The sequence below is a fragment of the Echiichthys vipera genome (assembly GCF_963691815.1).
Source record: "Echiichthys vipera genome assembly, chromosome: 12".
Classification (NCBI taxonomy): Eukaryota; Metazoa; Chordata; class Actinopteri; order Perciformes; family Trachinidae; genus Echiichthys; species Echiichthys vipera.
In genome coordinates, this window is record NC_139837.1 from 6,389,012 (window position 1) to 6,413,097 (window position 24,086).

The 24,086-nt window shown below is 42.4% G+C and overlaps 1 protein-coding gene across 1 annotated transcript in view; it reads right to left on the reverse strand.

The window, feature by feature from the left end:
* sptb (spectrin, beta, erythrocytic) overlaps positions 1-24,086 on the reverse strand; it is a 49,235-nt gene that overhangs the window by 1,146 nt on the left and 24,003 nt on the right. The window contains exons 8-36 of the mRNA XM_083924090.1: positions 23,861-23,973; positions 23,588-23,775; positions 23,174-23,291; positions 22,299-22,457; positions 20,648-20,950; positions 20,405-20,555; positions 18,799-19,669; positions 18,487-18,624; positions 17,179-17,938; positions 16,764-16,966; positions 14,942-15,032; positions 14,350-14,496; positions 12,791-13,057; positions 12,108-12,332; positions 11,486-11,575; positions 10,690-10,980; positions 10,237-10,367; positions 9,799-10,003; positions 8,720-8,943; positions 8,368-8,518; positions 7,509-7,753; positions 6,095-6,233; positions 5,648-5,732; positions 4,378-4,574; positions 4,084-4,166; positions 2,911-2,974; positions 2,372-2,622; positions 919-1,092; positions 544-586 (exon numbers count right to left, since the gene is read on the reverse strand). Coding sequence (XP_083780216.1) covers positions 544-586; positions 919-1,092; positions 2,372-2,622; positions 2,911-2,974; positions 4,084-4,166; positions 4,378-4,574; positions 5,648-5,732; positions 6,095-6,233; positions 7,509-7,753; positions 8,368-8,518; positions 8,720-8,943; positions 9,799-10,003; positions 10,237-10,367; positions 10,690-10,980; positions 11,486-11,575; positions 12,108-12,332; positions 12,791-13,057; positions 14,350-14,496; positions 14,942-15,032; positions 16,764-16,966; positions 17,179-17,938; positions 18,487-18,624; positions 18,799-19,669; positions 20,405-20,555; positions 20,648-20,950; positions 22,299-22,457; positions 23,174-23,291; positions 23,588-23,775; positions 23,861-23,973 — 6,107 coding nt within the window. The remainder of the gene's footprint in view (positions 1-543; positions 587-918; positions 1,093-2,371; positions 2,623-2,910; positions 2,975-4,083; positions 4,167-4,377; positions 4,575-5,647; positions 5,733-6,094; positions 6,234-7,508; positions 7,754-8,367; positions 8,519-8,719; positions 8,944-9,798; positions 10,004-10,236; positions 10,368-10,689; positions 10,981-11,485; positions 11,576-12,107; positions 12,333-12,790; positions 13,058-14,349; positions 14,497-14,941; positions 15,033-16,763; positions 16,967-17,178; positions 17,939-18,486; positions 18,625-18,798; positions 19,670-20,404; positions 20,556-20,647; positions 20,951-22,298; positions 22,458-23,173; positions 23,292-23,587; positions 23,776-23,860; positions 23,974-24,086) is intronic.

Genomic DNA, 24,086 nt, shown 5'->3' on the forward strand with positions numbered 1-24,086 from the left:
TCTTGTAAAACATAATGATACTGGTAGGGTAGTCTCGCTAACTGATGGTGAATAAGGAAATGTGAAAAACATCATTAATGTCGGCAACTTACATAGATATCCTGACCAAATTACTGTCAAACTCTAGCGGCTTATAAAATGAAATGTAAATATGTACTGTATGCCATCCTAGATCTCCTACACGACAGTACATAAGGGCAAAGATCATATAGAAGAAGCAGAAGAATTCCTTTATTAGTCCCGCGAATAGGGAAATTCAATTTTCACTCTATTATTTTACACACTCACATGCTCAGACAGGACCTATATACATGCCCAGGAAATGAACTGGCACCTCCCCAGCCACCAGTCCAAACTCCACTCATGGTCCACACAGGGACTCGAACCAGCAACCCTCAGGTTCCCAGCCCAGTCACCTATGGACTGAGCTACTGCCACCCCATACATATTTGCATGCTAAGTGCAGAACATTCATTCTCATGTGATTCGTGGAACGCTGTTCAAAGTTATTGATTGTTTATCTCTCGATGGTTAAAAACTCACCTCGTCTTTGCACTGGAACAGATATTCACTGCCGTCTCCGAGACTGAGTGAGGGAAAAGAAAGGGAAGTTAACTGATTGTGTGAAGGAACGAAAGAGGAACGATTGGTTTGATTCTACTATTTTGACCTTTAGAGTAACATTAAAATTAAACTAATTCCCCAAACACATTTTTCAGTACTCTAAGCAACAACGTTATAACTAAATGTGTACGTTCTAAACCCTAAAATAAGATGTTGTGGTGTTACGGTGGACTATCTCTTGGTCGGGAGTAGCTGCACTTGGCCAATAATGATAATAAACTTTGCGCATTATCTTCTCATCTGATTCTTGGCAAGAAAACAAACAAGTCTATTTGACAAAATGTGATTTTTCACCGTAGTTTGGAGACATGCTTCTTTTTCTTGTAGTTGGTGAGGATCTCCCAGCTGGCATTACTGAGGGACAAGGGGTCCTCGCCGTGATACGTCGCCCCGTGGCCAAAGCTCTTAGCATCCTTGTAGGCTGAGAGCTGACCTGGCTTCAGCACACAGTATACGTTGTTCCAGGACCTGAGAGGAAGACGAGGGGTAGGAAAAAAGAGGGCTTAAATACTGATACTTTCTGGCTGCTAATTTCAGGCAGTAAAACAAAAATTAAATTGAATCCCAATTATGAGAGCCACAGCAACATCCCCACTCCATTAAGACTTAATTCAGTTAATTAGATATAAAGAGAGCAGTTGGAGCAACTCACTACTCTGTAACAACTGTAATTAGCTGAACCCAGATCCTCTGTAAGACAGCAGTCATGTGGTAGGGATAAAAAAAATAAAAATAAAAGAAAACATTATGGGTTGCTTGAGTATTTACACTAATAACTGGAATTTTATGTTAAAACACAAGATGCTTAAAATATTAAAATACAAAATAACGTCTACACTTTGTTATAACTTTAGAAGGAGGAGGTCAAGATGTTTCGACTGTGGTGTGGTGGTCAACACTGTCGCCAAGTGCAACAACAAGAGGGTTCCTGGTTCAATTCCAAGCTGGTGCCCCTCTGTGTGAAGTTTGCATGTTCTCCCTGTGTCTGCGTGGGTTTTCTCCGGGTCCTCTGGTTTCCTCCCACAGTCCAAAGACATGCACGTGTTAGATTAATTGATGACTCTAAAATTGCCAGTAGGTGTGAATTGTGTGTCTCTATGTGCCCTGTGATAGACTGGCGTCCTGTCCAGGGTGTACCCCGCCTCACGCCCGATGTCAGCTAGGATCGGCCCCAGCCCCGGACAGGGACAAGCGGTTGAAGATGAATGAATGATGTTTGTGAACAAAAACTCAAAATTACTGAAACTAAATGAGATTTTAAAACCTTTTCTCTCATTTGCCAGCTGTGATTGTGCAGTATCTCAATGTATGTATGCATATGTATGAGTTTCATTAGCTCCTTCTTGAACTGTGCATGTCTTAAATATCTGTAACATTTGTATTTACATGCACACGAGGAGTGATTTACTTTCTCCAGTTGAGTGTATGTTATACAGTTGCTATATTTTTATTTACTTTTAAGACTCACGGGCTGGCAAACATGTTACTATTGCAAAATCACCTTTCACTTCTTTTTGACTTGATTCTTTCTCCCCACAACATGTTTAAATGTTATTACAGTTGTACTGTAGCTTTAAACATGTTTCTTTACTACCATACCAGTCCTATATTGTGATAGTATAACCTCTGCATTCATGTGAGTAGAATGTATATAAGGTAACTTAACTAAAAATGAAATGATGGATTAAAAAAGATAAGCAAGTATTCAAGTGGTAATAGATTTTCCTAACACACAGAAATGATCTACCTATTTGAAGCCTTCTTTCCCGAGCCCCCAACATCTTGTTTGCGGCCCAGCATGCCCTCCTGCAGCACAGTCTGGGCTCTGAGGGTCTCTGTGGGCATGGTGGCAGCCCTCTCTGGTTCTTTTGGGGTCACTACTGAGAGGTCCAGCTCCAGAGAACCACTCTCTCTTATTTCTGACACTATGGGCACTGTGGAGTCACCGGCTGTCTCCTCCAGCAGAACTGAACTTGGCTCGACTGCGCCGGACCCAGACTGGAGGAAAAAATAAGAGACAGAAATAGAACGAAACTCGTTGATAAATCAACCTGCATGATTAGAGGGGACAGGAGAGCAGAGTGTGCCCTTGATTTATGCATCCATGATCATTTTTTAAAGTGCTAAAAAAGGTTCTCAACAGAGTCTAATGTGGTTTGTTTTAAAAGGGCTCTTTTGCTGGTATTCTTTTTAAGATGTTGTTGAAATATTATTGTATATGCTTAAACAGAGGTCACAAAATGATACAGTAGAGAGGACATGAGCTCAGTGAGTGTAGTTACTAACCAGAGTCTGTTCTTCAATGGTGTAGAGCTGAGAAGATTCTTCCACAAAGCCTGTGTCTTCTCTCCTGCAGAAAAGAGGACAGCACGGGGTCAGGATGAGAGACCGATGATGAACAACGTGTGTGTAGAGAGACAGACTGTGTGCAAGGACGTCCAAAGGATGAGGTCTGCAATATTCACTTCTTCTTGTTATTGTTACAAATCTCATTAAAAGACAAAACGTTGCAGTTGCTAAGTCATTTCTATGTAATTTGCTAAAACAGATGGGCACTGTAGTTTTTGTTAGCACTCAAACAGGAGTGTAGTGTTTTTGTTAGGCTTTGGGTGTTTTCTAAAGGATTTGTGTACAGCAAGAAAAAAGGAGGATAGCTCCAGACTTATCCTGTAGAGGACTGCTTGTTTGAGTGTCGATGCTTATGGCTGCACTCGTGCATGTACAGCATAATTAAGCATAATTAAGCAGCTGAAAGACCAACGACGGCCATCAGCAGCAGGTATTCAGATATTTAATATTGAAAAATCTGAAGTCTGGAAATTTAAATCTGAAAATTATTGAAAAATCAAAGAAAATTGTGTCCAAAATATTAGCCCCCCCCCCCCCCCCCCCCCCCCCCCAAAAAAAAAGTCATGGTTATAGTATGTCAAAAAAGGTCAAAAAATAATATGTCCAAAAAAATGCTTCAAGAAATGGACGGCAGTAGCTCAGTCCATAGGTGACTTGGCTGGGAACCAGAGGGTTGCTGGTTCAAGTCCCTGTGTGGACATGAATGGAGTGTGGACTGGTGGCTGGAGAGGTGCCAGTTCATCTTCTTCTGGCACTGCCAAGGTGCTGTTGAGCAAGGCACCGGTAACTAGCAGCCCCCCATCTCTCCATAATTGCATGTATATAGGTCCTGTCTGTGACTGTGTGTGTGTAAAATGATGATGTCCCATTGCGGGACAAATAAAGGAATTATGTTCTGTCACCAATGCTAGTGCTGTTATCTTAAGTTAGCAATTTCTCTGCAGTTTAATGCGGAAGTGAGATGGAAAACATATTTAATTTTATGTGTGCACTTTTCCTGTGTGGTCCTCAATCATACATCTGGCTCCCCGAATGGACAAAACTCAAACTTTGAGAAGCACTCATGTGCAGTATGTGAATGCCTGCATGTACTGTATATGTAGTGTGTACCTGCTGTCCTTATCTGAACGTTGCTCCATTTTCAGGAACTCCTCCATCTCCTGTTGCTGATTCCTCAGCTCCAACAACTCCAGCTGCAACACAGAGTTGAAGTGGAATCAAGACCTAATCCATGAGTTGTTGTTACGGAAAGTCATGTGACAGAAACTGCCATCCTCTCCAGCCTTAATGAACTAAATGTTTGTTCTTTAAAGTTGCTGTGTAAGCGTGCAGCTAAGAGTCTTTTCCCCAATCAACCATAATATTTTCCAGCAGCCATAATGATTCATGTTTTTTTGTCCGTACCGTAGTGAGGCGCTCCAGTGCAGAGAAGCGCTCTTCCCATGTGGCGGTGGATTTTTCGAAGGCCTCGTGCCTCTTGAGGAGTTTCTCAACCTCGTCCACAGTGTGGCCCAGGTCTTTACTGGCCACGTAGGGCTCCTGAGCTATCAGCCAGGCCTCTGCTACTGAGGCGTCCCGTGCAAACTGACACACCTCCAGCACTGGAGGAAGCAACAAAGACAGACTGAGGTCATTGTGGGAGTTTTTCCAGTGTAGTTTGGATCTCACAGTAATACCATTTTAACTTCAATGCAGGTCATTATTTATACTTGGAATAGATAAAGACAGAACGATATTTTGGAAGTATGAAGATTTTTAGAAATTGAAGGCGTATTTTTGGAAAGTGACAAAATGTTAAAATGCCGAATACTTTAGAGAGTGAGGACATAAAGAATATTACAATCAGCTTATTCTGAAGTGGCATAGTCTCTCGAGTTTAATTCTGTATAGGCCAAATATGGAGGTTTGTAAAACAGACAAGCATATTGAAAACATTAAAAAGTGAATATATAATTCCAAAGTTTAGTTGGAGGAACTACCCGGTGTTTTTTTTTATACAGAAACACTATCAGAGATTGTTTCAATCATAGACTGTATAAAAAAAATGGACGTAGCATCTTCGTCGAGGTCCGTTCTCTCAACTTGGATCCAATCGTACACGCCCATCTTGTCAGACTTTAACTCCGCCTCATTTCCTTTTACCGAAAAAGGGTATTGATGTGACATTGAGCGGAGGGAGATACGTCTATCTGACTGACATATACCTCCGAAGCGAAGTGAGGGCCAGCGGCTAGCTGTCACTCAAGAGGACCCTAATTATTCATGAACTTTAACCTCCAATAAAATAGAAAACTAGCCTGGTACAAAAAAAGGACCTCAGTGTTTTCACAGAGATATGCCCTAAAAATACAGACTAGAATGTGTTTTTGTACCAGGCCTTAAATAGGTTTAATTATGCTGTGAAAACAGCCTGTTTAACGTGGGGGTCAATGAGAAACTGCCCCTAGTGGACACTCAGAGAACTGCACTTTTTTGGCACTTCATTATTGGATCAACCAGGAAGTCGCTGCGGTGGGGGCTTGGTTTTGATGCACAAAAGCCCTTTCATGGGCAAAGGTTTGTACATATATGATCTTTCACATCATTTGGCCTATGCTAGTTTAGCATAGATCATTAGATAGGAATAATGTATGTACAGGATTTGTTTTGAAGAGGTTAGTGTGGTTTTACTCACAGAGTCTGAGCCAGTCCCATCTGTCGTCCCACTTGGACATCATCTCCTTCCTTTTCTCCATCAGCTGCACCAGCTTTTCTTTGATCTGACACAAGCAGTTATACAGTCGCAGTTATACGTCAGCATTATTAAACAACCCAGCCCCGAGACTGGCCATTATCCTCTAAGAATTAGTATTGTGAAGTAATTAACCGTACGTTAAATTCAGGTCGGGGTCAATTGTTCATTTAAATTCCTTTGGCTTTTTCATTTCTAATTAGTATTTGCTTTATAGTCTCCCTGATGACTGCAAGATGAGTGGAAATTTTTCTTTCGTTGCAATCCAATTGGTTCCATTGTGCCAGACATGAACAATCGCTCCCAGAAAAGTAATTAAATCTAATGAAAGCAGCAATTTGATGCCCATCTGAGGATGAAAAGAAGCTGTCTTTTCTGCTGAAGCCTTACCTCAGCAGAGTCTCTGTGTTTACGTGTCAGCAGGGCTTTGCCGAGGTCTATGCAGTCATTGAAGTTTGCTCCCCTGGCCTCGATCTCTGAGCGGATCCCCTGGTGGTACTTTTGCAAGAGCTCCACGGATGAGACATCCCTATTGCAAGGGAGGGAAGGTATTTAATAAAAGATAATGCATGAAGTATCAACCTCTGTTGGTAGGGCCTGGAACTGCAACATACAGACCAGGCTCTGGCAAGTTTACAGCGTCCTTTATCTATTGCAAACATACTGTAGTTGTACTATATAAATTATTATAGTAAGATAACGAAATAATATACTAAAGCTTAAAAGATAATTATATTTTAGGCTTGTGAACAAATTGATTTTTAGGGATTTATACTCAACTGCTAAAGAATATGTGAGTCATTTGAAAGATATGTCAAATACTCAAGGCAAGGTTTCAGGCGTCCAAATCATATCTCAAAGAGAAAACAGTCTTTGTACAGTATCTACTTTTTTTACATTTTTATATGTTTTTTATCCATCTTTATCTAAATTTATTTTTTTTTGTTGAAAATTTAAATTGATGGGAAGAAAAAAAAAGTGAAACTCAAAATTTCAAAGGGCAAGGTTTCAGGTTTGTTTTTCATCTGTCTGAATGTCCTTGCTGTTTGGAATTAGCAGAAATCAATGTGGATATTAAGCTGAATGGATGTGTGTGTGTGTGTGTGTGTGTGTGTGTGTGTGTGTGTGTGTGTGTGTGTGTGTGTGTGTGTGTGTGTGTGTGTGTGTGTGTATGTATGTGTGTGTGTGTCTTTGTACATGTGTGTATGTTCATGCCATGTCTCTGTAAATGTCTAGCTCTGCATGTGCTTTTCTACATATATCTGGACGTGTGTGTGTGTGTGTGTGTGTGTGTGTGTGTGTGTGTGTGTGTGCGTGTGTGTGCGTGTGTGTGTGTGTGTGTGTGTGTGTGTGTGTGTGTTCATGCCATGTCTCTGTAAATGTCTAGATCTGCATGTGCTTTTCTACATATGTCTGTACTTGTGTGTGTGTATCTGTACACTGGTCGTTGTGTGTATGTATGTATGTGTGTGTTCACAGTGCTTACTCATTAGGTTCACTTCGCAACATTAAGAATGTCTCAGTCCCATGATACACACAAACTGTCTCTCCTCTCCTCTGCTCGCTCTCTCTTTGCGCTGTTTTTTTATAGTCATGTCCATGAATGCTCCCAAAATCTCATAGGAATCGTTTCCTTATCAAAGACTGTGTGTGCATGTATATGTGTGTGTGTGTGTGTGTGTGTGTGTGTGTGTGTGTGTGTGTGTGTGTGTGTGTGTGTGTGTGTGTGTGTGTGTGTGTGTGTGTGTGTGTGTGTGTGTGTGTGTGTGTGTGTGTGTGTGTGTGTGTGTGTGTGTTTGCTCACCTGGGTTTCTCCTGAGTCTCTATCTGCTGGATGGTGCTCTCCATCCAGGCCATCAGGTCTCGCACCATGGTGAAAAAGCGGAACTTCTCAGCTGTATCCACCAGTTGCGCTCTGCGGCCGTCGCATGCGTCCAGCAGGCCCTTCCAGGCCTCCACCACCTCTCGCTCCGTGGCCTGGATGGCGGTCGCTTGGCCCCCTGCATACTGAGCGTGAAGCCGTGAAGCGGTCTCCTGGAACTGTTGAACCTGGAGGAGGGAGAAATCAAGAGTCCGATCATTTAAGTTAGTTAGAGAAATTAAAGTCTCCCTCAATTCAAAAAACATGTTTTGCTTATTGTTACTTCACATGATGTATGTGCTGGGTTTTTTACAATAGAAAGATGTTTTCACATTCATCTCCTGTTGGGGGGGAAGTTTTCTCTGTATCCATTATAAATTCTAAGACGTGAACATATGAGTAGGATTTTGTGACATCACAACTTGGGCGATCATGATCCAATAAGCCATCACAGATATTTAAAGGACTGAGCTGAGTAAATTAGCAGAGTGGGGTGATAATTCTCTGTGGGTATGTCACCAAGATTTACCCCTTTCATGTGCATATATGTATTTGACCCAGTTTTGATACAAAAAAATAATTACTGCATCTTTCATTTTCTAAATCGTATGAATGGGTTGATCATTTCAGAGCAATGGGTTTAAGAGGCTGAAGCAAATGTAACTGGACGAGCGTTTATGGCTGGTCACCCTTTGACAAAACCCTCTCTCCTCCTCCTCGATATGAATCTTCAAAGTTTGCCTTTTGGCCGCTGCCTGCTGTGTTCCCTCAGAGTAAAAAGGGCTGATCCCCTGACCCGTACCTGTTTGCCTAGAGCGGTGATGTCTCTCTCAAAGGCGGCGTGCATTCTGTGGAAGGACTCGGCTTTGCTGAAGTCTTCTCCCACATCGTCGGGCAGCTCTTTCTGCTTTTCGTGGATCTGAGCCACTAGCTCCTTCCCGTCATCAAAGTACCTTTTAGAAAAAAATGATCATGTGTCATCCAACTCACGATAATCAATGTAAAGTTTCTGGTTTGATGTCATTATTTGCTCCAGATATCGATGTCATTCTCACTTGTTTGGACACGTTATGGTGCATTACAGGATTAGGCGTGACATTTAAATGGCCTCAATCTGAGATGACTGTCTGGTACATCAATACAGTGGTCCTTACTTGAGCAGCTCGTAAGATGTTGTGAGTAGCTGAGCGCGGGTGTCGATGAGCTCCAGCAGATCAGCCCAGCTGTCATTGATGGTGTCCTTCCACTCTGCCATGGCGGCCGCCTCGGTGTGGCCAGCTTCGATCAGCTCGTCTATCGTCTCGTTGACCATGTCCACTCGCTCCTGACCCACCATCCCCGTCTCCCGTGCAAACTCTCTGAACTTATCCCTCAGAAGCTGAAGGGAAAAGACAGATATATTGGTAACAACAGAATCAAAATGAGCATTTTTTTTTTGTATGCGAATTGGAATTTCGCATAATTCTACAGCTGCATGGTACAATGTGCAAGATAGGAGCCCATATGGCAGTGAGGGAAAACAATTTTACACTTAGATACCCAACAAATCATGCGATGTGATATCTGTAAACTGCACATTTCATGTGTTCATCAAAACAGATTGTATGTGATCACTTTCCAGGAAAAGAAGCAAAAGCAAAACATAATAAAATAGAAAAACTATCCTCTTGCTTTTCTCTGGTTGTTTATGGGACATTTCTATCATTTCCCTTTTTTTCAGTTCTCTGAAATAATGCAAAACTTCTAGTCAGTGAGCATATAACTGTCTTATCTCAAACAGCTGCAGTATTAGACAAAATGGATTGGCACATAAAGCAATGCCCCATGCATCTCAATGTGTATTTACTAAATCAATCACTCAAACTTCAGTATCAGCACCTTTCATACAATCCAAAGGGCTTAATAGAGTTGATAATAAGACAAATGTAAACAGTAAAACAGTTTGAAACGTATGCTTGCAATAAATAAAAAGAATACAAATGAAGAAATGAAACAGATAAAAGCCTGCTTGATAAAGAAGCATCCATATTTCTCTATCACTCAGAGAGAAATGGTTGCACTTTTGTCATGTTGTTGAGATGAAAAAAAGAAAGTGCTAGTGATATATGAGCCCTAAAGTTTCTTGCCTGTTGGCGTAGATCAGGTCCAAGATAATTTAATGTTGTGGCCAGTGTCTCGGTTAATGTTTCTCTCTGTATGTGCCATAATGTGAATGTTTTTGTGCAAATAATACCGTTACGTGGTCCAGGTCCTGGCCCATCTCCTGAGAGGAGGCCACCACGTCTCTCTCTGCGATCCAGTGCTCCAGGTCCTCCACCTCCCGGCTCAGGAGGAAGTGGTGATAGGTGTGGTCCAGCTTCTTCCTGCGGTCCTCCGCCAGCTCCTTCAGGCCCGCATACTGCTTATCCACCTGGCCCTGTCGCCTGATGATCTCCTCACTGCAGACAAAGTAAAAGATTGACGGAAATGAGATTCAGGGAGGGAAGAGAAAAATGGCAACGAGATTGGATTTTTTTGTTTACTCTAGATGAGGCGTGCGATTAGGATACGCTTTACATGCTTTGTCTCTCTTATCACCCTAAACCACAACTGACTGAGGAAACATGAGTGAATGAGCATCCTCGGATGTAATTTTTTTTCAGTGTTTACATCAAATGATCAAAGAACAAACCCATCGGGGTGGTCCTCAGCAAACATTCTTTGGGCACGGTCAGCCAGCTTCTGAACAGAGTCTGCATAGTCATCCACGGCCTGTTTAAGGATCATGTGGCGCTTCAGCATCAGCATGGCACTCTGCTCGTCCTGGAAGGATGGAAGACGAGGAGGAGGAAGAAGAAAAACAGCTATGAAATGAATGTGACAAAGGGAGAGGAGACACAGATCAAAGCAAAACAAAATACTCCAAATGAGCTCTCAATAGAATAGAGGGTGCCATTTATAAAAAGCTTATCAACTTAATTTAATAAAACCCTAACCATGTAATCATGCTAATGCGTGCAGTGCCACTTGTTATTTGCACATTATGATATTCCTTGATTTTGATTTAGATAATAAAAGCTGTTTCAGAACATCTGTGGTTGATTTCCTGCTTCCTTCTCTGTAACAAGCAGCACTCGCTCCTCACCTTGGCCTTTTCATCCGCGATCATGTAAAGCTCCTGCTCCCCTATCCAGGCTTCGGCCTCGTCCGCGTCGTTGTAGTAATGCTGGGCCAAGCTGGAGCCGCTCAGCCGCTCCCTGCGCTTCGCCATTTCCTCCTGGAGCCGGGCCCACGCCTCCTCCAGCTCCTTCAGCTGGTCTGTGATTCGCTCTGCATCCGGTCTGCCCTCTGCGCCCGCGGCCGCCTCCATCCTCCTCCCTCGCTCTACCACTTCATCAACGCGAGGCTGGTGGCCCTCGATCTCCCTCTGCAACGTCTGATGAGAGAATAAGGCAGTGAGCGTAAAGCATCGCACCAGAGACGATATGATGATGATTTCCTTAGATGATCCAAGTGGCTCTAAACTCTGCAACTGCTCGAGAGAACTTCACACATCAATCATGTATACTTTTGTGATATAAATGGAAACAAAGTGCATTCAAGGGTTTGTTGTTTTCTTTGCTTTGACAGGATAAGTAGTGGATACTCTCTAGAAAGAGAAGATAAATAATCTGCAACTGTAATTGATAACTTATTAATTGTTTCAGTCATTTTATTATTATCATTATTATTTCACAAAATAGTGAAACTTGTTCTGGCTTCTTTTCTGAACCCAAATCTCTTTGGGTTTTGGACTGTCGGCAGGGCAAAAGCAGCTATTTGAAGATGTCCCCTGGATTAAAAAATCCGATCAATCAAAGAAGTACAAATATAATAAAAAGTAATCATTTATAAGCAGCTAATCTACAGTACATCTCTTTTCCTACAGACAAACCCTTCACCTGGTTCTTCTTCAGCAGCATTTGTGCAGTTTGAAGATTGTGGCCGTGCTCCTGTGACATTGCCAGGGGCATCCTCTCCTCAATCCAGAGCTGAGAGAGAGAGAGAGAGGAGAAGAACAAGAAGAAGATTATGACGATGAAAAGAAAAAATAGCAGTGACTTGATTCTGTTGAACAGTTTTACAGATCTCAGATGTACACAGAGTATAAAAAGATGTGAAGACGGTCCTTAAACTGAATTTTACCCCTTCATAAAACGTCTTCAACATCTCAAATAGTAAAAATCCTTCTTTTAGCTGTTTCCTTCACCTGACTGAAGTAGATTTAGGTGGTGAAACCAATAAGGGATTAAAGCTTTTTACCCAGATTCAGTGGATTTCATGGAGAGAGCTGGTGGTCTTGCATACAAAGTGCACATACTACAATTGTAAACTTCCAAATTAATAAGGTCGAAAAAACATACTCTGAAGTTTAGGCTTCAATATTTCCAAAAGCGTGTTATCTTGCTGTCATTCAAAAGCACACATTAATCCAACTCCTGATTTTGTGCTATCAATCATTTTGTGAGAGCACGGGGAGTTTCAACACTTTCATTTTTGCTCTGAAATTGGATCCATGCTTACGAGCTCATCGGCCAGGTCTCTGTAGAACTGATGGACAGCCTTGGCGGCCTCCAGCTTGCCCTTGCGCTGGGCCAGTGGCGTGAGGAGCTGCTGGAAATCCCTCTGCAGGGCCTGCTGCTCGGCCTCAAGCTCCGGCTGGTCCTCCCTACCTCCACCATGCTTCCTGACGGCCTCCTGGAGCTCCTCCAGCTCCCGCGCCCTGTCTCGCACCTGGTTCTCTGTCATCTGGCACGGGGAGATACGATTGCAGGAAAAAAGACGAATAGCCTTTCAAGAGTCTAATCAGGATGAATTGTAGTATAAACCCACCAAAAGTTAGTTTGTCTTTTATTTATGTTTTCAGCTACGGATTATGAAACTTTAATGCAACACTGACTCTAATATAATTTAGAAGACTTATGGTGTTCTAGTGGTTCTTTCCCAGAGATGTAATTCATTTTCACATTTAGATTTACAACCTTTTTGTTTGTTGTTCAGAAGCACACAGTAAACACAAATACAGATCAAACACTGGTGCTCACTTACTCAGAGTTAATCCTAGGAAAGCACATAATCTAAAGCTAAAACTTTGATGTATTCACTCCCATGGTGAGAATTCATTTTGCATTATTTAAGAAGTGCATTACAGGCGCAATAAGCATGCAAAGTAAAGTATATACAGTAAAGGCCACGAGGACACAGACCTGATGCTTCTTGAGCAGGATGTTGGCTTTAGTCAGGTCTTTGACGTCCTCGTCTCCACTATGCAGCTGCTGCTGCAGCCCCCCAAGCCACTTCTTCATATCAGTTAGGCTCTGGTCGAAAAGCTCAGAGCGGTTGGCATCGAACAGCAGTCGGGCTTTCTCCTGGGTTGTGGACTCAAGCTTGTCCCACAATTCGTGGAGTTTGGCTAGACGCTCCTGCACGATGGGCTCAAACTCGGGTTTGGACTCCATGAGCTCCTGACCCTCCTGCAAATGAAAAATGAAAATGTAGATAAGATTCACAACTGCATAATTTGTTTAAGTCTTGTGTGTCCGGTGCAGACAGATGTCCGTCCTCCACAGAGCTGGGTCTGTCTGACGTTCCTGCCTGTAATAGAGAAGGTTTTCGTTGCCACCATACCCTACGGGGGAATTGTTGGGTTTATGTAAATCATTAATAAGTCATAGAGTGTGGTCTTTACCTACTCTGTAAAGTGTCCTGAGATAACTTTTGTTGTGATTTGGCACTATAAATAAAATTGAATTGAATTGAATTGAATTGTGCTGTTTAAACTGAAAACAGAGACAACCAAAACCTTCACTTAATCAATATGCTTTATCAATAAATGCTCCTTTAAAGATCCCATATTTTAAAAAGTGTGATTTCTGTTTCTTTTTTGATTATAAAGCAGGTAGAGGTGCTAAATACTGTGAAAGTATCAAAACCCTCAATCCACAGAGAAATGCACACAGCCCGTATTCAGAAACTGTGTCTTTATACGAGCGGTCAGGATTTCTGTACGCTTGTGATGTCACAACTATACTATACTACACCAGGGGCGGAGTGGCCATCGGGAAACCTGGGAGATTTCTCAGTCGGCCGGCGGCAAATAAGTTCAAGTGAACCGGCCGGTAGACTGCTCTGCGCAGCCGAGTGATGTTCATGACCGACCAGCTGTCATTTAACTCGTGTCAGATGTATATTTCAGCATCTGTTTATTTGTAGCAAACACATAAAAGCTTTAAACCTCCTGCCTTCTATCATCTAGTGGTCATATTTCCGTTAAGTGCTGGTGGAGGTGGAGGATGGGTTGGGCCCGTTGTGGGCCGGTGGTGGGCAGGTGCAGTCAGAATTGTCCCGGTGGATTTTTGTGTCCCACTCCGCCCCTGTACTATACTACTGCTTAATAGAGTCTTTCCCTGGCTGTAATGGAAAACCCAGTAGCGCTGACCAATCAGAGCAAAGGGTCAGAGGGTAAATACAGGTATATTCAGACGGACAGTAAGGGAAAAATAAAGTGTATTTGAACATTAAAGATGTTATTTTAAATTAAATTAAATTGAACATTTTAAACATGTTAGTAGAAACCCAAAATGAAAAAGTATGAAGCTGAAAACGTGCATAATATGGTACATTTAAGGCACAGTTTAATAAGATGTCAATTGCAAAAGTTATCCTTTGTCCCTTATTGTTCAGGTATCTTTTATTATATGCCAAATATAGGTCAGAAAAAGTAGTTTTATATCAACACCCCTCTCTCATTCACAGCATTACCAACCTGGTCTACTTTGTTTAGCCAGTCCTTGTTGGAGGCCAGCTCAGCCATGAAAGCCTGATGTTTCAGCCATTTGCTGTGGAGGTTCCTGGCCTCATCGTAGGACGTGTCCTGAGCTGTCAGCATCTTCTCATTGATCCACACAGTCAGCTGAAGGACGGAGAGGAAGTGTGAGTATCAGGGATTAGCACATTTAAAAAAAAAAAAAAAAGGATCCGAATCAACAACTAAGATTCAAGTACGCACAGTTAAAACAAAAAACTTGGGAAAGTCATGGAAACGTCAGCATTTTTTAATTTTGTGCAGAGGTGACTTTCTTTGAGCAGGATTTACTTCTTTATCTTTTGAAAACAGAGCATTTACCAATGAGCCAAATGGGACCCCCATCCCAAACAGGGAAGATATAAACTGAGAAAGAAAGTCTCAAGTACCACTGTGCCATAATAAGAAAAACGCAGCGTTTGTTCAGCAAATTGACTACAATAATAAACACTGTGGTATCAAATATCAGTGAGGGAATAATTAAGATAATAATTCAAGTACTAACTGATGTTTCCCAGTGATTACATGAACAGTAAACTGACGGTGAACTCACATCCTGAGTGTTTTGCAGGAAGTGCTGCAGGTCGCGGTTGTCTCTGAGCTTTTCTGACACCTCCTGGGCTCTTCTCTTGTTCTTGTTTTGCCTGAAAGACAAACACGAGAAAATACAACTTGAGACTCGAGCATATCTTCCTCCACTTTTTAATTCAACACTTCTCACTGTGACATAACAGGAAGAAACCAAGTGAGAGCGAATCCTTACAGTATGCCTGCTCCACACAGGAAAAACACCTGACACAGTAACCCAAAAGAGTCATCTGTTTTCTCTGCTACACTGTGAAGAACGGCTCGCACTTAAAGATCAATATCCATTATTGCGGGCGCCTGTCTGGCAAGCTACTTAATAGGACATGCTCCTATGCCCCCTCTACTGCCTCTTGTTGACAATATTGATACGGTGATAAGAAAACAGCTTCACTGCTGAGCCATTTGAAACTATGAAGAAGAATACGTTTCACTGAAAAGAACTATTTTTCTACGTAAGATCAGGGCCTGTACAGTATTTATCAAACTGCTAAAACGAGAGCTACGCACATAACTGCGGTTCTATGAACTCTGGGTGACTGCCTGAGTTCTCTGATACTTGGTTCTCTCAGCTTTCGCAAGAACATGCAGTTGAAACAGATCCTTTGGTGACCCTGGAATACACAGATGTTCATGGGTCACCCAGGTGTCACAGGTGACTTTGTTAGTATAATTACTCGACCTGCGCATGCGCAAGATGGGAGCATCCAGTGCTTAAGCATCGCCTCTGGCAGTCAGTAAGAATGAAATAGAAGTGACATTTTGACCTGTTGACAAAAGACTCTAAAGTTGGTTAAGAGTAGATACTAGATAACAAAACAAAAAGCCGTTAAAAGCAGGGTATAGACTCTTTCTTCTTTTGGTTTCATGTGTAAACAAGAATAACGCTGGCAGTGGCTTTGTTGCCAATCACTTTACATAGGTAGTTATTGTCTGAACTTGTCAATGTGGTACTAAATTCTGCTTATTATATGATTTCTCTGATTTGTCCATCAGCCAATTCTGAAACAAAACTGCCTTCAAAATCAACGTTTGGAGGAGAAACATCATTTCTTTTTGATGTTTGCAGAAAGTCTGCAGAAGTCTGAGGGAGGAGGTCATGGTGCACCCAAAAGTCATGTTTTTAGAGTGATATACATTATATTAAACATACTTATTTAATCCCAAAACACTCTTTTCCTAAACCTAACCAAGTAGTTTGTGTTAGAATTCACAATGTTAACAAGGTGTTTGACTCAGTGACCACAATCCAGGGTATTACAAAGAACATTTACCTTTAAATGTAACTGAGAATGCACTTTAGTTTTGCGGGAACCTAATTTTGATAGAGATGGGGTTGATCAGCCGTAGAATATAGTTTATGCTCCAGTTTTGTCTTTGTATTTTGCATTTTGATCTTGTTTTTGCATAAATATGATTAAATGTTGCTCTTAGACTTCACAGTAGGTGGGAGTAAGTCGCTTGATAAATGCGTGTTATTGCTCACACTCAGCAAAGAAGTGTTTTATTCCTAGATTAAGATTGATTTTAAGTGTCATTTTAAAACTTTTTGGTAATTATAGATTCAAATTTTCCCTGACCAGTTCCAGTTTGTAAAATGACTGAGATTGTGAGAAAGATACAAAAACAACCCCTCTAAGTCAAAACCTGTCCATCAATCAATACCAAATGTGGCTGAAATCATGTCAAATATGCCTCAGAAGTAAAAACAAAACAAAAAAAGACCTGTCATAATAACTCAAGAGCTCTTTTGAAAACACTTGAAATCAGACAGACTAACAACGACTGACCTGTCTCGGATTGAGTCCGTTTTCTCCTGCACTTTCCCAGAGTACAGATTGTTGCTGTCCACCAGTCGCTGCCCGCCCTGCAGAGCGCCGTCAATCTTGTCCTCGTTGACCTCCATGGTGCTCACAAAGTCCTCATGCTTTTTCAAAGCTTTCTCTGCCCCCGCTAAGGTGTCGGGCTTGTCTACATGGGCCAAGGTGTACTCCTGCAACAAAGCAAAGACAGAAAAAGACAAACACCCTTGAGACACACAACCAGTGGTGTGGTAGCTGACCATGCTACATTCCTCAATACCTTCTGCAACACCAACCCCATCATTAAAAAGTAAACCCTAACTCCATGGAAGCTGACAACTCCTCCTTTCAAAGACAGGGTAATAATCCTAATCCTGCTCTTCATACACACGCATTACAGTACCTGGTTGTTGAGGATGGCTGCTACAGCTTTGCCATCCCTCATGAACTGCTGGAAGCCCAGACCCTGGTCCAAGAAGTTCTTGCGGCTGTCCCACATCTTCTGCAGTTCAACCCAACCGCGGTCCAGCCCCTTCAACCTCTGCTCCAGCTGCTGGTACTGAGGATCGTCCTCCTGACCCTGGGTGACCTGAGCCCCGGTGTCCCTCACGCGGTGATAGTCCTCCTCATGGTTGTTTATGTCTTCACGCACAGCGTCGTGAAGGCTGAGCTGCTCCTCTGCCTCCGGCAGCGTGGCGGGCATTTCCTCTGAAGCCACAGCCTTCTGGGTCTTGAAAAGCCAGGACTGGAAGTCATCCATGTCTTGGAGGAAGGTCTGTAACTTGCTGACCTCGCCCAAAGAGTCCTCTCTGTCTTTCAGGGTCTTTCTTAACGTGTCCCAGGCCGCGTCCAGCTCGCCCCTGCGGGCCAAGATGTCATCTGCACTCTCCGGGTGGTCCTTAGCCAGCCGGTCGGCCTCGTTCCTCAGGAAGGTAAGCTTGGTTTCGATGGCAGCCAAATCTCTCTCCATGCCGAACAGTTTCCTCTGGATGGTCATGACGGCTGCCAGGTCGTTGCCCAAGTCCTGTGTGGACTCGATCACCCGTGTCTTGTCCTTGATCCAGGTCTCTGTCTCATCACACTCCAGCCCGTAGTTGTTCAGACTAACGGCAGAATCCACTTTCCTCTTCTTGTCCTCCACCATGGCCTTGAAGGCCTCCCACCTGAAAGACAAGTATTTATTGATCATCATCAGGGTATGTTTAATAGCTCACCATACCTTATTTCACAGATCGGTTATTTCCCAATAATCTCCCATAAATCCTGAGATTTTCTGGAAAGAACCGTGTAGTTTCATACTTATTGTAGGGAAGAATTATTGGAAGTACTGCTTCATTTACTTAAACTTAAGCAAATATAATCAATTTATTTTCTATTTCATAATAATTGGAAACTTTATCCTTTATATATGTTAAAAATTATATGCTTCCTTGTGGACTCATTTCACATTTCTGCATGTCCAGATGAATGCACTGACTGAAAGAGTTTGCTAGCAATGAACTCTTATTAGTGCTAAATGGCCGACTTCTTTGGTCTTCTTCTTCTTTAAAGTTATCAGGAAATTATAGACCTATAAAATAAAGGGATACCGAAATCGAAAACCTCAAAATATGAACCTTTTTTGTTTTTTTTATTTCAGGTGTAGCGCTGAATGAAAAAAGCAAATTAACAGTAAAGTTTATGACACTTATAGTGAATAGATTCAAGGCACCTCTTATTCAGTCGCATCTGACATTCTTTGACCTCTTTGGTGCGAGGGTGTCTGCTGTCCTCGAGCTGTTTCACCGCTTTATTCACGTCATCCACTCTCTGCTGAACATTTGCCATGTCTTGAGCGAGAATGCTCAACCTAAAAACAAGAAAAGTGCTGGTTCAAAATAAAAACAGCACGATACATATGATGCATATACACGTGGATACATGATTACATAAAATGTATGCTTTGCTTTTGTTTTTGAATATCAATTTGAGAGAGAATAAGATGTAATCTAGAGTGCATAATAACATGAGTTCTTCTGTTTACCTATTCTGTACTACTTCCAGATCCTCCAGCTTCTCAGGCACCTCTAAACCCACCAACCACGTCTCCTTCTGGCCCATCCAGAGCTCACAGGCGTCTGTCTCACTGACAATTGTGTACAGGGCCATAGCGTCATCTAGCTTCTTCTGTCTCTGGTCAGCCAGAGACATGAGCTCCATGTACAGGTCCTTGATGTCTCTCAGACGCCTCTGGATATCAGGGGTGTTTTGTAGCTCCTCTGGCAGCACGTTGGCCTGTTTGGATAGAGCATCTATGGTGGCTCCGTTCTTGATGGTTTCATTCTTCAGGTCCTTGTGCTTTTTCAGTAGCCGCTGCGTTGTGTACTCATCGTGACCCACATCATCGCTGCTCATCTGCCTCTTAGCGTCCAGCAGCCACGCCTTGAGGTCATCGGCGTCTCCCTGAAACTGGAAGAACCTCTGGGTGTCCTGAAGGTTTTGCTTCCGAAACGCAGCCAGATCCTCCAGCTGCTGCCATTGCCTGCTGATGTCATCCATGCATTCTTGCACCTTCGGGGAGCCAAAGTGCTTGGCCTGGATCATCTTATCTCCTTCGGCCAAGATCTGGTCAAGGTTGGCGCGGCGGGCTCTGAGCTCATCCTCGAAGGCGCTGTGTTTGCTCTGGAGCACCAGCACGCTCGTCAGGTCCTTGCCATAATCCAGGGAGGAGAAAATGTGCTCTTTCTCCCTGATCCAGCTCTCCAGCTCCGCCACCTCCCACAGGAAGTTCCAGAAGCGGCGGGACTGCTCCAAGCGAGCCCTTCGCTGGGCCGCCAGGGCACAGAGCTCCTGGTAACACAAGTCCAGGTGCTGCACCCTGTCACGGATCACCTGGGGGTCACATGGCTTGTAGCCTGGGGAAAAATGAAGCACAATATAATCATGATATATATTTACTCATTTCCATTTCTGTACGTGTTTAATTTTCTCTTCTGTAGTGTTCATCTCAGGAAGGACAGGGCAAAAAAGGACACTCACATTTATTATTTTATATATTAAATTATACTGTATATTTTATTATAACTTTTTATTTATATATATGACTTACTATGATCTGCGGTCTTTGTTGTAGAATTTAAAATGAAAAAACATAATATTAATAGCACTAAATGTACTTTACATGCAGGTGTGAATCACATTTTTTGATTGGATGACATGTTAGTACTGTTTGTCAGCCTTTTCAAACCCAAGATCCATATCACTAATTTATGATTGGGGCACTGGTTGAAATTTTATCATAACAGTGTCAACATGACCTTAATGTTATACCCATATCATACTTTCTCAATGCCCTGATCTGAAGAACATTTATTTTCTCTGTTCATAAAACAAGCTAAACTTTATAAACATAGCAGTGTTTAATGTTGTTTTTAATCCAATCATGAACTTTTACAAAATAAAATAGTAGGAAATATCCGATCAAGTAAGGTGTGGAAAAGGCGTTCACTTTCAAAAGGTTAGACAGCTTTCCATTTTCAATGCAACAGCCACATTTTGGGATGTGCTCCAAAAGTATTAAAGCTCAAAACCTGACCCTGGTCAAGATCCATGGCCTGCAATCTGTTTAGTGTCCCCATCACTGCACTTACTATCTCCGTTGGCGAACTTGAGAGCGGCACCACTGGCGCTCTGCACTCTCTCCGCCTGCAGAGCGATGTCGTTCTCCAACAAAGCGTGTTTCTGTAACAAGTCTTCCACTTCCAGCAAGTGTTTCCCAAAGTCAGGAGACAGAAGTCGAGCCTAAAGAGAGGCGGTAAGAACGATCTGATCAGTTTAGTGTCGAGAGAATTAAAGTTATCAGTCGATGTTGTTTATTGCCTCCTGGGCTTTACCTTCATGTCATCCATCCAGCTGATGATGTACAGCATCTCCTGGAAGATCCTCTGCAGGGTCAAGTTCTTATCCAGACGCGCCCTACGTGCCTTCAGCAGCTCCTGCAGGTAGTCCCACAGGCGCAGGACGTTGTCTTTCCGCACGTCGATGCGTTTGGCGTCATGGTATCGCTCAGACTCCAGCTCCTTTGAGATGTCCACCAGGACCTGAACGCGCTCCTCATACGCAGCGATGTCTGTCTCGATGGCATCGTGCTTTTTCTTCGCCGCCTCAACTGCTGGCAGGTCGTAACCAAAGTTATCCTGAGGAGAGGACATCAAGAAGCCTCATGATTTATTAGTTAAAGCTTTAACTGAAGGTGCATTTAGGTTATAATACTTCTCTTCTTTTACTCAAGTTAAATTTTAAAAGCACTTTTACTTGTAGTGGACTTTGTACACTGTGAGGTATTGCTTCTTTTACTTAAATATGTTTTCTTGTTAACAACCACATGGTACTGTATGTTTACATTCAGTGTTGCTCGCCAAAAGGTATTGGGTGAATCCTTGTGCACTAACAAATGTGCTGAATGCAAATCCTCCCTTATAAAACATTTGCAAAGCTGATTTTTTAAGTACTTTGAATTCAGCATCCAGCATTTTTGTCTCTTGACACTTCCTGTAAGAAACCAGGACATGTTTCACTGTCTCTTTTTCTTGACTGATTGCAATGCCCAGTTGGATGCCCGTGTTTACTAGGTGGTGTCTTCTTCTATGACTTTTGCTGGCATATTGCAGCATATCTTATCATTACCGCCACCCTTAGGTCAGTGTAATAATGTGAGAAATCATAGAAAAACGGTTAAATAGCGTTACAGAAGGTCAAAAACTCCACATGGAACACGAACGATTTAAAAAAAAATGATACATAGGTAGATAGCTAGACAACTAACTAGATTAGGAGATAGCTGAAGAACGATATATCAAATATGTAATTTCAAAGGTTGCGCAGGTTAAGAGTGAACGTTAATTTGACTCTACAAAGAGACGGGAGCAGAGAGCTTTTATAAAAAAAATTATGTCATAATCTCTGAATATTACCACGCCCACTTCAAATCCATTACCATGAAGTTACAAAAAAACCTAAAATGACAATATTTCAAATTTAAATTTAAAGTAATTGTTAATACTTTGTATATGCTTACTGTATGTACATTCACTCATAAACTACATATTTAGAAGGATATTGTGGATTTGGGTTCCCAGGGCATTTAATGGATTTAATACTTCTTCTTCCGCTAATACTAACATCCACCACTTTGTGTAAAATCATATAAGCATTTCTTTAACATTAACTAAGTTTTTACACTAAGAAAGTTGCTTTTTTTTTACTTCAACTGACACTTTTTAGTTGTTGTCAACCTCTCATTTTTCTCATCTCTCATTCATGTTACAGCTGTTTACTTTCATCATCAATAATCACGTGTGCAAAACAACCTGCTGTGTCAATTAACAAATGCAAATACTGACTGTAAAGGTCTGTACTGTTATACAAGTCATTTTGATCTAATCAAGCAGACTAATTGAGATCGAGACCTTATTCAAGAGAAACCTCAGAACAAATATCAGTTAATAACATCATTTATATATAGTTTTGTTGTTGCTGTTTTACCTGAGCCACGAGTCTCTGGTTCTCCAGGAGCCAGGTCTCCCTCATGGCAGCCTTCCTGTCGAATCTTCTCGCCATCTGTTCCAGCTTCTCCTGTCTGATCAGCTCATCTCTCAGGACTCGCTCCCGCTCGTGCTCCGCCCTCTCCAGACGCTCCCAGGCCTGCACACAGATGATGGGAGGATGTTTGTTGTGTTTTTCTAGTTGAAGGGGGGTAATAGCAATATGATACTTTCTATTTCCAGTTTAGAAGTCCTTTGCTTGATTCCATCAAGAAAGACCTCGAAGGTCACTGTCAACTACAGAACAACTCCCGAAGGTGATTGGTATTGAGTGTTACGTTCAAGGACGCTGTAGGGTAGAATATATAGTATATACTCACTAGAATTTACAATTAGGGCTGCAACTAATGATTATTTTCTTGATGGATTCAGTTTATATATTTATTTATTTTGTCTATGAAATGTCAAACTAATCATGAATCAGAGCTTCAGAGAGCCCAGGGTGTTGTTTTCATAATGTCTTGTTTTGTCCAACTAATAGTTCAAAACTCATAGATACTACATTCAAAATGATTTAAAACACAGAAAAACCACACATGAATATACGTCTCATCATCTCATCTTCATCCGCTTATCCGGGGTCGGGTCGTGGGGACAGCAGCTTTAGCAGGGGACCCCAAACTTCCCTTTCCTGGGCCACATTAACCAGCTCTAACGGGGGATCCCGAGGCGTTCCCAGGCCAGTGTGGAGATATAATCTCTCCACCTGGTCCTGGGTCTTCCCCGAGGCCTCTTCCCAGCTGGACGTGCCTGGAACACCTCCCTAGGGAATATATGGATGAATCAATAAAGGAACAAAAACACAATCCTTCTCACCCTGTTGATATCAGCGACCAGGGCTCCCTCTTTAGGCGTATAGACCCTCTGGTTGTTGGACCTCATGCGACTGTGGATGGTGAACAGCAGCACCTCAAGGTTTCCCTTCTCCTGGAACCTGACACAAAACAAACACAGGTCACTTAAAACGGCACAATGAAGCTGTTTATTCTTCGGCAGTTTGGCATCCTCCCAACTTCAAACCATTCATGAAAATAACAGCATTTGTCACTTTATGGCCTCAACCGACTCTTGATTCAAGATATCCTTCTCTATGTTGTGCATGAATGTATCCAACAGCGACCTTTTTTTATTTACATATAAGTAAGAGTTTTCTTTATTCAAAGAAAGCCCTTTGTTATGCCTGGTGAGACAGAGTGTGATGTAATGTGAGGGTGTCTTGGCTCGACTCACTTGGGCGGCTTCTCTACAGTGCGGTAGGTGTTGAAGGCCTGAAGCTGCTGCTGAACTCCAGTCAGAGAGTTGGCGAGTTTGCGGTTGTTCAGCACGATGATGGTCTGCTCGATCCACGTCAGCAGATCGGACGCCAGCGTCTCATACTTATCAATCATCTTCTCTGTCTCGATGGCGTGATCCAGAACCTGAAGACGGAGGCCAAAGACAATCAGGGAGGCGGGGATAAACAAAGAAATTCTTCAGTCAGTGTGCGTCATCTTTCCATCTCACCTTTCCCACTCTCTTGCCCTCGACGGCGAGCTGCTTCATCTTCGAGAAGTAGTGGTAAAATGCCACGACGTACGTGATGATGGACTTCTCATCTGGGTTCTCTGTGAACACATCTACAAAACAAAACGGCACACAAGTCAGTCACAGTCAAGCCAGCAACATCTCTGGTCTTTTTTTTTTTCCACCAGGCTTAAAGCTCATAAACATTTATTCTACATGAGGGCAC